The sequence below is a fragment of the Eptesicus fuscus genome, chromosome 8 (assembly GCF_027574615.1).
Source record: "Eptesicus fuscus isolate TK198812 chromosome 8, DD_ASM_mEF_20220401, whole genome shotgun sequence".
Classification (NCBI taxonomy): Eukaryota; Metazoa; Chordata; class Mammalia; order Chiroptera; family Vespertilionidae; genus Eptesicus; species Eptesicus fuscus.
In genome coordinates, this window is record NC_072480.1 from 95,860,572 (window position 1) to 95,875,106 (window position 14,535).

General features: G+C 45.5%; 1 protein-coding gene and 1 long non-coding RNA gene across 2 annotated transcripts; one reads left to right on the forward strand and one right to left on the reverse strand.

Moving 5' to 3' along the window:
- The first annotated feature begins 1,606 nt into the window (after positions 1–1,606).
- Positions 1,607–13,324, forward strand: CCDC110 (coiled-coil domain containing 110). Its single transcript, XM_054720124.1, has 8 exons — positions 1,607–1,664; positions 2,040–2,144; positions 7,559–7,614; positions 7,885–7,950; positions 9,643–9,747; positions 9,846–9,905; positions 10,583–12,692; positions 13,251–13,324. The coding sequence occupies exons 1-8, from the start codon at positions 1,655–1,657 to the stop codon at positions 13,298–13,300; spliced, it is 2,562 nt and encodes an 853-aa protein (XP_054576099.1). The 5' UTR covers positions 1,607–1,654; the 3' UTR covers positions 13,301–13,324.
- Positions 7,610–9,269, reverse strand: LOC129150011 (uncharacterized). The gene is made up of 2 exons (XR_008556790.1): positions 9,072–9,269; positions 7,610–8,003 (listed from the first exon to the last, which is right to left on the reverse strand). It is a non-coding gene; the product is annotated as an uncharacterized LOC129150011 (long non-coding RNA).
- Positions 13,325–14,535: the final 1,211 nt, after the last annotated feature.

The following is a 14,535-nucleotide window of genomic DNA, read 5'->3' on the forward strand; positions in this document are numbered from 1 at the left end:
TGTAAATACACGTGCACGCAGACATTCCCTAGCTCTGTCCACTGAGATGGCCTGCGAGCAGCTATGCCTGGGTAGCCACGTGCATGCTTAGCACTCACATCCTGGCTGTTGAAAACCATTCTCCTCTCAAAGAGGCAAAGGCTCCTTGGAGAAATGGCCGGCTCACAGGCTGGGCAGGCAGAGGACAGGAGGAGCCTGGGAGATCTGGTCCGTGAAGAACATGAAGAAGGCCTCCAGGAACGCGGGGGGCGTGTCGGAAGTACACAGAAGCCAGCTAGAGAAACTCCCACGGGCCCCGTGAGGGACCCGTAAACAGCAGTGTCCACCAGGTTCACCACCGACGAGCATCCGCTTTCGCCCACTGAATAAAGTAGGAAATGCCGAGGCCATGGGACCTGAGTGAGGAGACGTGTCATGACAGCTGCATGTATACAAGATTCTGGACAGGACCCTTCACTGTTACAAAGGGCATTATCGGGAGAACGGGTGAAACTTGTGTGGGGTCTGATGATAGAGGGTAAGTATGTATCAATGCTAATTTCCAAAATGCTCTATTGGGCCCACGTTGAAGTGTGTCCTTGTAAGAGATACATCCATGGCCCTGACCGGTTTGGCTCAGCCTGCGGACTCAAGGGTCCCAGGTTCGATTCCGGTCAAGGGCATGTACCTTGGTTGCGGGCACATCCCCAGTGGGGAGTGTGCAGGAGGCAGCTGATCGATGTTTCTCTCTCATCGATGTTTCTAACTCTCTATCCCTCTCCCTTCCTCTGTAAAAAATCAATAAAATATACTTTTTTTTAAAAAAGAGATACGGGGGTATTGAGACATTGTGTAGTGGGGGTATTTTTGGTCTACATTTTCCCTTCAAAATCTGTAATGGATGTTATTGCAAAATTAATATCTACTCATTTAAAGCGTTTACTTAAAGAGCGCCATTTTCTGGGCGGGCCAACCAGCCCTTAGCTGACCACGCCCGCCTCCAAGGCCACCTGCGCCTCAGCGATGGCTTGCCGAGGGCGAGGGCGTTCGCACACGGCGACAGCTTTAATGTGTCCATTGTAATGCTTCGCTATTTTAAGTTCATTATTGGAGGAAGCAGGTGTCTTCTCTGGACCACAGCAAACGAAAGCCCTTTACAATATCGGTCTGGGGCCGTTCAACCCCCCACAGCTGGAACCGCTCCGGTGAAAGGGCGGACATAAGAGGAGCAACACAGCGTCAAGCAAACAGACAATGAAACCGAGATCAGAAAAAAAGGCAAAAGCCCCCAAGTGTCTGCCCGTCTCCACCCAGTCCCTTGTCTCCGCACAGCTTTGGACCAGCAAGTTCTGGGCCACCAGGAGGACGGGGAGGAGAAAACCGCCCTAGGGAGACGGCCCCCGGGTTGGGGGGCACAGCAAAGGGTGGACCTTCTCACCTGCAGGTGTCCCAGGTGCGGGTGGGGGTGCAGGGGGGCGGGCGTCCCGGGCCCGGGACCCCGGACCCCAGCGCGCGCCTTCTTCCTCCCCCTACCCCCACCCATGCTCGCGCCCACGTGCGCCTGTGGCGACCAAACCATCCCGTTACCAGGCAACGGGCTGCCCCAGCGGGAAGCAACTGAGCGGAATGCAGGGGAGAAGGCAGTTGGGAAGAAAGGAGAGCTGGAGCAGCAGAAATGAGCCCGGGTAAGAGCCTGGACGGGGTCAGCCCCTAGAGGGGAACCTGTGGTCAGTGGATGGGGGGTGGGAGGGGCCGCCTCCCCGGGCCTGGCCCCTCCATCCCCTAGAGTCTCTAGACCATCCCATCCAGACCATCCGGTCTTCCCGACTAGCCGCACACCCGCACACCCGCACATCCGCACTCCGGCTCACCCCGGAAACGTGCTGCCTCCATCCCTGCGCCCAGCTACAGCTTCCCGCCTCCAAGCCGCCGGGTCCAGCCGCCGCTGCGTGGCCCCGGCGCGCCCTCTGGTGGCCTCTTAGGGCATCGGCGTCCCGAATCCCCGCGCCCCGCCTCCCTGCTCCCACCACCCGCAAAAGCCACGTCTGGTTCCGTTACAGAAAAGCTTCATCGGGAAAGGGATGAAGTCGACTGCGTCCTCCTTTCAGCGTCCAAGATCCTAAATTCCTCTGAGGGGGCAAAGGAAAGCGGCGGCAGTGGGACAGGTAAACCCTCCGGGACCAGAGCTCCCGGGGCAGGGCGAGGGCGTGATGAGCGTGTCTGCCTTTTGACGACAGGTGTCGGGTCAATGGCTTACACCCACCGGCGCAATGGCTGTGCTCGCAGCACGTGCGTACTCCCAGGAGCTAGTATATGGGACAGATTAACAACAGCCAAAACAGCGCATCACTCCGTGCCAGATGTTGTTCAGAGCATTTAAGTGCATCAACTCGTTTGATCTCACAACAGCCCTCTGAAGTAGGTACTACCATTATCCCCATATTAGGAGTGAGGAAACTGAGGCACGGAGAGGTCCACAAACTCCCAAGGTCACACAGGTAGCAAGTAACAGAGGCCAGTGTTCAGTGGGGTCGGTCCAGATCCAGGCCTTAAACACCACACTGTACTCTACTGGTTCTCTCAGCACCAAACAGGAACTGTTGATTTTTTTTTGATTTTTTTTTTGAGACACCAGAAAGACATACCCTTTTTCCAAAAGCAATACTTCTTTTTTTTAAAAAATATATATTTTTATTGATTTTTCACAGAGAGGAAGGGAGAGGGATAGAGAGCTAGAACATCGATGAGAGAGAGACATCGACCAGCTGCCTCCTGCACACCCCCCACCGGGGGATGTGCCTGCAACCAATGTACATGCCCTTGACCGGAATCGAACCTGGGACCTTCCAGTCCGCAGACCGACGCTCTATCCACTGAGCCAAACCGGTTTCGGCAAAGCAATACTTCTTATAGTAAATATTTATGGGCGAATATTTAGGGTATTCTGTGCGGAGGGTGTTTGAAGTAACCACAGAGCTCCACTGATACGCTCCAGCTAAGCATGCCGAGGGCGTGTGTGAATACCCAGCCAGCAGGGCAATCGGAACATTGGAGTCTCTTGCCGAGGCTGCAGGCCTCTCGGAGGGCCTGGGGGCCAGCGTGACCTCCAGGGAGGAAGCAGAGCACAGTGGGTGGAAGGTGCTATCTAGCTGATGGGCCAGGCTCGGACCCCCAGGGCACATAACCTACATGTGGAATGTGGGTAATCCGGGCACAGAGGTGCTGAGAGAGGGGGTGACCCCAAGAGCCGAGACCAGCATGGGATTCCCGCACCCAAGACTTCCTGTGTGCACTGAGCTTCAGAGTAAATCCCCCAGACCTTTACTTAACCCCTCCACGCCATTCCACTGTAATTACCTTGTTTCTCACTTCTGACACTCCCAGAGGACACGGCTAGAGAATTTACGTCTAACGTAGTGTGAACCCTAGTGCGTGCACTCCCGGGAGTGTGAGCTTCTTCAGGGCTGGGCCCTGAGCCTCTCCGTGGTCTGCACCCCCCCCCCCAACCTCCACCCCCCAATACTGTGCCTGCCGCAGGGACCTAAATGGCCGTGTAGATTGTGTTCGCCCTCCTGTACTTCTGTGATTCTTTCTCTTCCGATTCCAGAATTCCAGAGCTCTCTGTGAGTTTTTTAAGTATTTCTTCCCTTTGGAAATAAACAGCCGCCATAAGAAACTCATAAGAAGAACAAAAAATTACTTGAATAGCTTTAAAAAACCAGAAAAATCCACCCCTCTGCCTGCTCTGTACTGTCACTGAGTCCCCTGAACATTGCTGGGAAGACACTCACTCTGAGTCACACCACGCGGTTCAATGCTGTTGGGGAACCTTACTCTATTTCCCAGAAAAATGCTTTTCCAAACCCTCTCCAAGATGACTATTTCACCCTCCGTGGGTCCACGCCTCTCGCCACTCCCTCTCAACTGCTCACAGGATCTCACAGTACAGAAAAAAAAAAAATAGAAGCAGTCAGACCCAAACTCCTTCACTGCGGCTTTCAAATCTGCGAGCCTACCTAGCTGGGTACCCGTACCCTCTGCCTTCCCGTCTCAATCAAAGGTCACGGCCTGCGAGGCCTCTCTCTCCTGCAGTTCCCACTCAGCTTCTGCAGTCAGCCTCCCTGGTTCTCCGAATCTCCTCCTCCTCCCTGTCTCCTATAGGGCTCCCGCAGCCAGCAGGCCCACTAGGTGCTCCCAGGCTTGAAAAATCCTTCTTGCTCTTCACATCTCTCCCAGCCGGGACCCTATTCCATTAGGCTCCTAGTCGCTTCCATAGTAAAACGAGAAAGAAGGGCCTGTACTCCGTGCTGGACAGACCTCCACAGTCCGCTCCCGTCTCAAGACACTTCCTTTGGGCTCTGTCCCTGTCGCTGCACAGAAACTGCCCTTGGCCCAGCCGGCGTGGCTCGGTGGTTGAGCATCGACCTATGAACCAGGAGGTCACGGTTCGATTCCCAGTCAGGACACATGCCCAGGTTTCGGGCTCGATCCCCAGTAGGGGGCGTGCAGGAGGCAGTTGATCAATGATTCTCTCTCATCATTGCTGTTTCTATCTCTCCCTCTCCCTTTCTCTCTGAAATCAATAAAAATATTTTTTTAAAAAAAAAAAGAGTATTTCCTGTGGAAACAGGATGCACCTCCCACTGGATTTCTAACAAGAGTCTCAGGGAACAACAGGACAGCAGAAATCACGTCCTCCAACAAAAGCTCCACATGACCTCCCCTCCCCCGGGCACTCCCCGAGGGACGAGGCCACAGAGAAGCGCAGAGGAAAACACCGTGGCTCCAGAACGGTATCTCAGGGGGCTAGACCCCCGGGGCTCACCGCAGGGCGAGGCGAGATGAGAGAAACTCTGAGCCGAGTTGCTTAGGGTGCCCGTGAGCCATCTGAAAAGGAGCGGCGTGGGAACTGCAAGCATACCGTGGTCGGGAAAGAAGAGGTGGAGGGAGGGACTCTCGTTATAAGTGACACAAAATCTAGGCCAGTGTATAAACTCCATGTTCTTTCTTTACAAGCTTGTATTTGCTTAGCTAAGTCTTTAGATTTCTTTGGGCCCCACTTCTCTTACTTGGTTTTAGCAAAAGGAGTCCTGTATTTCCGCCTTGAACTTGCAAGGCCTCCTAATGAGACAAAGGGAGAAGAGGGGGGTGGCAGCTGCAGGAGGCAGCTTGAAGGAGATGGAATTGTGGACAGTAAATCCATGAAGAACCAAGTTGGGCTGAAATTATTTGCAATAACAATATCCTAGCTGTGTGTTAAATGGCTTTGTGGAAATGATGGTTACAGGACAAAATTAAACATCATAAAACTTCACAGTGTGAAAACAATATAACTAGCAACTATCATAACAAGCGGGGAGCAGCTGGGGAAGTATGATGCTCATTTTCTCATAACGGTGCTCTTGGCAGGGAGTTAGTCAACACTGAGTACAATAGAAATGCTTGTTATTAAAAAAAAATAAAAATTCCAACCTCATATCCCTCTTCCTGATATATTTTCATTAGTTTAGAGTGCTCTCAGAGGAAATAATCTCTCATGTGGTGAAAAAAAAGATCTGAATACTAGCAATAATTTGTAGTTTTTATTCTATTAAACGTAAATTTGATGCCATTTTTTTCAAGCAGCATGTGTAACATGACCCCACGTTCTAAAATCATTCTGTTTTTTCCACATGCATGCCTGGCGGGGGGTGAGGGGGAGGTCGGGGGGAGTACTCAAAGTTAGCAACAGCTCGCTCTGGGTGGTGGAATTCTAGGATTTGCACTTTGATCTCTCCGAGTACGTCAGCAGAGGCTGTTTTAGGGTCTAGGAAGCTTTGCTGCACTGGTCCACACCTCCATCGAGTTCCTTTTCACCTGAGGTCAACGTCTCAGCTCCCATTTCTTCCCCAGTCAGATGCAAAGCTGAGCAACACCCCAATGCACCTGCTGGCCCTGCCTCCCCCCCCCTTCTCTCCCCCCCCCCCCCCCCCCGCCCCATGAAGGTGGAATTCTTCAGTTGGCTAAATGGCTCCAGGCTCTGGGCCCGAGTTGCCCTCTCAGTGATGAGGGCCAGTGGGCAGGGAGGGGTCGTACTTTGCCACCAGCTTACGGAAGATCGGGCAGGCTGGCAGACTGTCGTGCCAAAGAAGACGTGCTGACCTCTCTCACAACCTTCGCTTCGGGCCCTGGCCAGTTTGGCTCAGTGGATAGAGCGTCGGCCTGTGGACTGAAGGGTCACGGGTTCGATCCCAGTCAAGGTCACGTACCTGGGTTGCAGGCTCCCTGCCCTGGTCAGGGGTATTTGGGAGGCAACCAATCGATGTGTGTCTCTCACATCGGTGTTTCTGTCCCTCCCTCTCCCTAAAAATCAATGGAAAAAATACCTGCAGGTGAGGATTAAAAATAAATAAATAAATAAATAAATAAATAAATAAATAAATAAAACAAAAGTAGATATTAAAAAAAAAAAAAAAACCTTCGCGTAGGGCAGAACTTGTCAGATTAGGGCAGTGGTCGGCAAACTGTGGCTCGTGAGCCACATGTGGCTCTTTGGCCCCTTGAGTGTGGCTCTTCCACAAAACACCACGTGCAGGTGCGCATGTACAGTGCGATGGAAACTTCGTGGCCCATGCGCAGAAGTCAGTTTTAGGCTCTCAAAAGAAATTTCATTCGTTGTACTGTTGATATTTGGCTCTGTTGACTAATGAGTTTGCCAACCACTGGCTTAGGGGCACATTTTCTCCTAACTTTCATTTCATTCAGACACTGCATTGTTTTAAATTCTAAAAATTTACCAGTTAAGGGAGTAGCCAACCATAGGAACAAAGGGGTGTGTGTGTCAGGAAATGTGTGTAGTCTCTCCCTGATGCAGCTCTGTAGCCTATTTTCTGGGAGGGAACACGCGGATCTTTGTACGACTGTAAGAGTGTGGCAAAACTCAGGCTCCGTCAATCCAACTTGATTTCCATGATAAGGAGAAAGAATCTTACATGGCTGTTTCATGGGCACTAAGGCCCATACAGTAGTTTGCCACGGGTCTCTCATAACATAAGGATTATTAGTATTTTTACCAAAAACATGCATATAGTTTATATACCAGAAACAAACAAAAATATTTGGCCCTGACCAGTTTGGCTCAGTGGATAGAGCATCGACCCGCAGACTGAAGGGTCCCAGGTTCGATTCCGGTCAAGGGCATGTACCTTGGTTGCGGGCACATCCCCAGTAGGGGGTGTGCAGGAGGCAGCTGATCAATGTTTCTCTCTCTCATCGATGTTTCTAACTCTCTATCCCTCCTCCTTCCTCTCTGTAAAAAATCAATAAAATACTTTTTTAAAAAAATATTTGAGTTTTTGAAAGTTTCAAGTTTGGTGTTACAAGTCAAACCACTTTTACAACCTCAGCGAGATACTTTACGTGAAAACAATTCTTTCTTAAACTTACTATGTGACTGGCCTTGGGTTCTTCCTAATGTGAACCTCAAATGCTCATTACCTCTTCGCCTCACCATCCAGAACAGGAGACTGCTTCCCGTGACAGTTGCTCAAAAACAAAACTTAGAGAAGAAACCCCACGGTTGTTCCATTTTTCTTTTTAGAATACGGCTGCATAGCAGAATCAGAAAATCAAGCTCAACCACAGTCGGCACTGAAAGTGAGTATGTTTTATTTTCTCCAAACACGCTTATAAAGGGCTGGTCGTTTTCAGAAATAATCTCTCAGTGCGTATGGGTTTTCCACAAGAATCTTCAGGAAGATGCATTGGAGTTAGCAGGCATGGCAAAGACTGTGCGTCACCTGGCCTTCCTGGGGTCCTTCCTGCTAAGTGGCGTCTTCGGGGAAACTCACACAAAGCCATGGCAGTTCAAGCACAGGTTCGCCTCCCCGAAACGCTCAACCCCACGCCTTGTTCACTGTGTTACAGGCCCTGCAGCACCAGCTGGAGTCGTTTCAGGCTCTCCGCATGCAGACTCTGCAGAATGTCAGCATGGTACGTCTGCCCACGGGGAATATCCAAACAGAATCGATCCTCCACATGGATACCTGAGGACCCCGGGCCAGTTGATCAGCCGATACAGAACGTAATATATGAGAGGCCACAACATCCCTAGGCTCAGCATTTGGGGGAAACTATATTCTGTTATATATACTCGGATATGAGACAAAAAGAAATAGCGCTCACTGGTGTGTTTGTTTGTTTTTTTAGACTGACTATATATATAGTCTACAGACAGGGACTCTCATTATAAATGATACAAAATCTGCCTTAGCCTGTTTGGCTCAGTGGATTGAGCGTCAGCCTGCGGACGGAAGGGTCCTGGGTTTGATTCCGGTCAAGGGCACATGCTGGTGTTGCTGGCTCCATCCCCAGTGGGAGGTGTGCAGGAGGCAGCCAATCAATGATTCTCTGTCATCATTGATGTTTCAGTCTCTCTCTCCCTCTCCCTTCCTCTCTGAAGTCAATAAAAATATATTTTAAGAAAAAAAATAATAGCCCTAATCGGTTTGGCTCAGTGGATAGAGCATCGGCCTGTGGACTGACGGGTCCCAGGTTCGATTCCCATCAAGGGCATGTACCTTAGTTGTAGGCACATCCCCAGTAGGGGGTGTGCAGGAGGTGGCTGATAGATGTTTCTCTCTCATTGATGTTTCTAACTCTCTATTCCTCTCCCTTCCTCTCTGTAAAAAGAAAAAATCAATAAAATATATTTTAATAATAATAATAATGACACAAAATTTAACCCAAACTGACTAAGGGGGAAAGTGCACTAGCAGGGGGTAACTGAAAACCCTAGGGATTTTCACTCGGGGAAGGCTGAAGTCATGTGATCAGGACTCAGGTCATCAAGGAGCCTGTCACCTCCCTGTCTGCTTTCCACAGTAATGGATCCTCAGACCCCAGGCAGTGATGGAGGGGCTGCTAGGCATCCTACACCTTTCTCCCTCCAGATCTCAGCCAGACAGAGAGGGGACCATGCTTTTCCCTCTTCCCAGTTTCTACTGAGGTTCCCGGCCTGATTCTGATTGGCCCAGGCCCAGTCACATAGGGGCTGGAACCAATCACGTGCCAAGGGAGGCAATGCCCCCACTGGTTAGCGCTGAGTCACCTACCATGCCTGGAGCTGGAGGTGCGGTCAGTATCACCATCGCTGCATGGACTTGACCCAGAAGGGAATGCAGGCTAGCGTGAAGAGGAGGTTTGGGTGTGAATAGTGGGGCTGCAGAGCACAACCCTTATTCACTAAAGACTCGATATAAACTTCCCCCCAATATTCTTGTACTAAAAGCAATTGCAGGGAAATGGGAAGAGAAGATAGAACTCCTGAGAGTGACAGACTAGGTTCCATTCTGATGTCAGAGGTCATAGGTCTCCGATGCGTTCAACAATGTAACAATCAAACATCTAAAACTATTTGAATATACTGCATAAGATTTTATTGTTTTCCTACGTTTAGTCTTTCTAATTTTATAATCACATAATAAGGGGATCACTTTATTAAAGATATATTTAATTATATAGATCACAATAAGTTAAGTTTTAATTTATATTTTATGTGATGGGAAAGAATTTTTACATGTGGGAAATTAAAAGTTATCTTTTAATTATACTAGTACTCCTGGATATTCATAAGTTTATAAACCTGAAATCAAATTCTAACATTCTCGATTTATCTTTTTAAAGGTACAATCTGAAATCAGTGAAATACTGAACAAAAGTATTATTGAAGTAGAAAACCCACAATTTAGCTCAGAAAAAAGTCTAGTATTCAACACACACCATGAAAAGGTATGTTATTCTGTACAAAATCATTCTATAGTTGGGTATTTCAGAAATGTTACCACAACCAGTTTATCTTCAACTTTACATTTTCCCCTTCTTCACAGGGCGACTGGATTGTCAGAGAGGAAAAGAAGGAAATTCCTGCCCTGAAAACCCTAAAAGGCGTGCGTTTACCCCCATACTTCTGCAACATCCCCTCTCCCTTAGGAGCGTGTGTGAAGGGCATTTAACTTAGTCCAGATACCCAAAGACTCCCAAGTAAATGGAATACCAGGCAGTTGTTATCGCCTATCTGTCCACTTTTGAGTTTTTCTACTTTAGGACTGACCTAGACCCGGGGTGAATGCGCTAGGACAGGTCCGTACCAGTGTCTCTGTGTCTATACTGATTAGCACTCACATGTTCAGGATACTCACGGCCCTAGAATCATCTGGAACTAGGAATGCAACCTGAGGGAGACAAATAGCCGAGAAGTGGAAATATCCATTTTTCTTTAAACTTCCATGTGGCCTCTTGCTTCTGTCTTTCCCAACCATCTGTGATGGTCTCCTGAGAGAGGTTAAATGTCCATTTCTGAAATTGAGGGGCTGGCCCATGTATCTCACCCCTGAAGGGAATAAGTATACTTTCTAAGCAAATTGCAAAGACCAGAGTTACAGATCTCAACTGTTGTTAGATTTTTCTGGAGGAAATGAATCACACTTGTTGGGCTTCTGTGCTGTCGATGTGATTAAAGTGTTCGTTTGCTTGCAAAAACAAATCCTCCACAACATGTTATCTTAGTAGATTGGTCACGTGGCAAATGACAGCACATTTACAGGGTGCTTTTTATTGTTACTAGCCTACAGAGAATCAAGAAGAAATCCTCCCTGTGGAGAAAATTCATCATTTTGAGGACTCGAGGGCTCTTCCTTCAAGGGAAGAAAAATTCAGTAGCGATAATGGCGACAGTCTCTCTCCAAGTGTAAATATGCCACCCCAGATACATTTCAAGGACATATTAACTCTGAGAACTTCAATGGACAATTCAGCCTCAAACGTAATTATGAACACTTCGGAAAATCCCGACATGTTGAAGAATTATAACATGTATAGTTTTCTAGCTAATGCACCTCCAAATGTTATGCCTCAAGCTGATACAGTAATTCTGGGTAATTCCAAAATTGCTGTGCCTTTCCCCAAGCAGGGATTCCGTGAAAATTTAGATGATATTTGCCATTCTATCAAGCAAATGAAGAAAGAGCTTCAAACGTCACAAGACAGGGAACTGGCGCTCACAAATGAACTCCAAACTTTGAAGATGGATACAGATGTTCAAACTAATACTCCATACGGCCTGTCCCCCACTCACAAGGACACAGTTAACTTTATGAAGGGTGAAAATGTGGAAAGTAACTTCAACGAAGATATAAAATCAAAGCGAATTTTAGAATTAGAGGCATTAATCAACAAATTACTCCCACTCAGGGAATCAGTGTCAAAATTCCATCTGAATTTTTGTAGAAAATGTAGAAAACTGTCGAGGAGTGAAACACATAGGGGAAAGAAGAATGAGAAAAACAATAAAGAAATTCCTATCACTAACAAGAATACTGCAGATTTAAAATTCCATTCCAGACTTCCATTTACACCGTCATTCTTTGACTCAACAAAATATGAAATGAACGACAAAGAAAGGCAACCACTTGTAGTGAAACGAGGACCAATAATATTTGAAAATGAGAAAGCATCCAAAGTCAACTCCATGACTGAGCAGTGTGTTGCAAAAATTCAGTACTTACAGAATTACCTAAAAGAATCTCTGCAGATACAGAAAAAGGTAGCAGAGCTGGAGAATGAAAATCTAACCCTTAAGACCAAAATAAAACCTCTGGTCTTTACCACACAATCTCTGATACAGAAAATTGAAATATATGAAAAGCAACTTAAGGATTTGGTTGAAGAGAAGAACACTATTCAGTCCCAATTAATTAAAGCAGAAGAAGATGGCAAAGAATGTATTAAAGAATTGAAAAAAGTAATTAGTCAATATAATGTTCTCCAAGGACAAAATAAAACTCTAGAGGAAAAAAATAGTCAACTTTCTTTGGAGAAACAACAAATGATAGACACATTAGATAAACTGAAAAGTAAAGAACAGAAAACTCAAAATGATATGGCCATTGTCAATAATGAATATAATCGAATGAGCATAGAAATGGAATCAATGAAAACAAATATTCTGTTGATACAAGATGAAAGGGAAATGTTAGAGAAGAAAACCTACCAGCTCCTAAAGGAAAAAAGCTCGCTTGAAAATGAACTAAAAGAAAACCAGCTAGAGATAGTGCAGCTGAAAGAGAGAGAAAGATTGGCAAAATCTGAACAAGAGGCACTGCTTCAAATAATAGAAACCGTCAATAATGAAAAAGTTAGTCTTGCAACAACATTACAAGAATCTACTGCTGCCAGGCAAATGATGGAAAGAGAAATTGAGAACATTCAAACATACCAGTCTACGACTGAAGAGAATTTCCGGAATGAAATAAAAAATGCAAAATCAGAAGCAAGTATTTATAAGAATAGTTTATCCGAAATGGGCAATGAATGTGAAATGTTATCAAAAATGGTCATGGAAATTAAAACAGATAATCAGATTCTAAAAGAAGAACTAAAAAAACATAGTCAGGAAAATATAAAATTTGAAAGCAGCATCAGTCGACTTGCAGAAGACAAAATACTTTTAGAGAACTATGTGAGAAGTATAGAGAATGAGCGGGACACCTTGGAGTTTGAGATGCGGAATCTTCAAAGAGAATACTTAAATCTAACTCAAAAAATGTGTGGCCAGCATGGTGATCTATCAAAAATGGGTTACATATCAAGAAGAGAGAAATTCTATTTTGACAACTATGATACTTATGGAGACACCTCTGGTCCCAGGAATAGGCCTTTAGCTCCTGAATTGAAAGGTATGTATATTGTGGTGGATTCGTAGAAAGTAAGATTCCTTTAGCCTACTGGGCGCTAGTCAGAGGACAGTAATAAGAAGGAAACTTTTTCACCTGGCCCATGTGGCTCAGTGGTTGAGCATCGAACTATAAAGTAGGTTCAATATATGGTTCAATTCCCCATCGGGGCACATGCCTGGGTTGAGCGCTTGATCCCCAGTAAGGGATGTGCAGGAGGCAGCCAATCAATGATTCTCTCTCGTCGTTGATGTTTCTCTCTCTCTCTCCCTCTCCCTTCCTCTCTGAAATCAATAAAAATATATTTTTAAAAAAGAAGGGAATTTTTAAGATGAATACAATTTAGTTTTGTAGGATTTGTATCCAATTCATTATATAGTGGAATTATTTAGAGGTTTTGCTCTTTTTTATAAAATTCATGTTATTTTATTCATATTACTTCTATACATTGTATACACACAAAGCAACTTTGGGAGGGAACAGGGTTTTTTTTTAATTATTATTTTTTTCTGAATTATATGCAGCACTCCCACCTTAAAACAAATTCTTCTTTCTTCCCAGGAATTCCAAGTAAACTGTATCAATTGCTTCCATCCAAGAGATGTAAATAAATTTCTAAAATCAATGTTTCAACATCCTTTGTGCAAGAACGTTTTGTCTACAAAATAATTTTAATTTGCTTTTACATATGATTACATTTACTCTATAATTTATTACAGTAGACCAGTTTTTAATTAGAAATTGGAATTTTATATATATTGTATCTCATACATTATATGTTATATATTATACATTGTATATTATATAGTACATATTACATATATATTCCAGAACTGTGAACAGTATGGGATGTCACCCAGCTTGTAGGCTATTATGTTAGCCTCACAGTTCCATGAGTTCTAGTGGAAGACGTGAGACGCCTGGGTCAGCGGTAAAGGACAGTTTGTTACAGCAACAGCAGTAGCCAGAACATTAGCTTTTTTTGCATTGGTTCTCCAAGGCCCAATTCCTATAAACAGCATGAAAAGGACCTCAGTCAGTTCTACTGCAGGAGAGAGCTCTGAGGTTAGGGAACCCAAATATCTATATATATAAAAGGCTAATATACAAAGTGTCCCCTTGGGAGTTCAACCGGGAGACCGGGAGTTCGATCACTCGCTCTGATGTGCGCTGACCACCAGGGGGCGGCTGGAACAAAGGAAGGCCCTGGCCAGGCCTAGTTTGGGGAGGAAAAGTTGTTTCACAGGAAACTACCTAATGTTACATTTTCAAAATTAAAAGGAGAGTCAATAATGGTAAAAAAATAAAAAAAAAAAAAATCAATGGTCACACAAATAAAGCACCCTCAAATAAAATGTGTATGTATGTGTGTTCTTCCATCATCTTAAAAATCTTAATTTTTCTACATGCTTCACTATTGCATTTACTGGTTTCTGCATCCCTTTTTCTGTAAATTGACACGACACATATATGTAAACTCGAGATAAACTCTGCCCGCTCTCCTACTCCTTCTTACACCCTTCGGTCAGGCATTAGAAGCAGATTCCCATCTGTGAATGTTACACGAAGTATGCATTGTTATGAGAGGCACATTAATAAAAGCTACAGCTAATAAAGGCAGAGGTAAAATGAGCAATTATTTAGATCTTACTAAAATCTGAAATTATAAGCCTCTACCTCAAAAGAACATATATGTAAGACTTGTTGGGTAAGATCTATCAATGTTCAACTGTATGAATTTTATGCAGTTTATGCACCTGTTAAAACCACTCCCGTTCTGAAGACACACATATTCCCCTTTGAGTTACATTATACCTTTGATAATGTCTTTAAGATGTTCATTCTG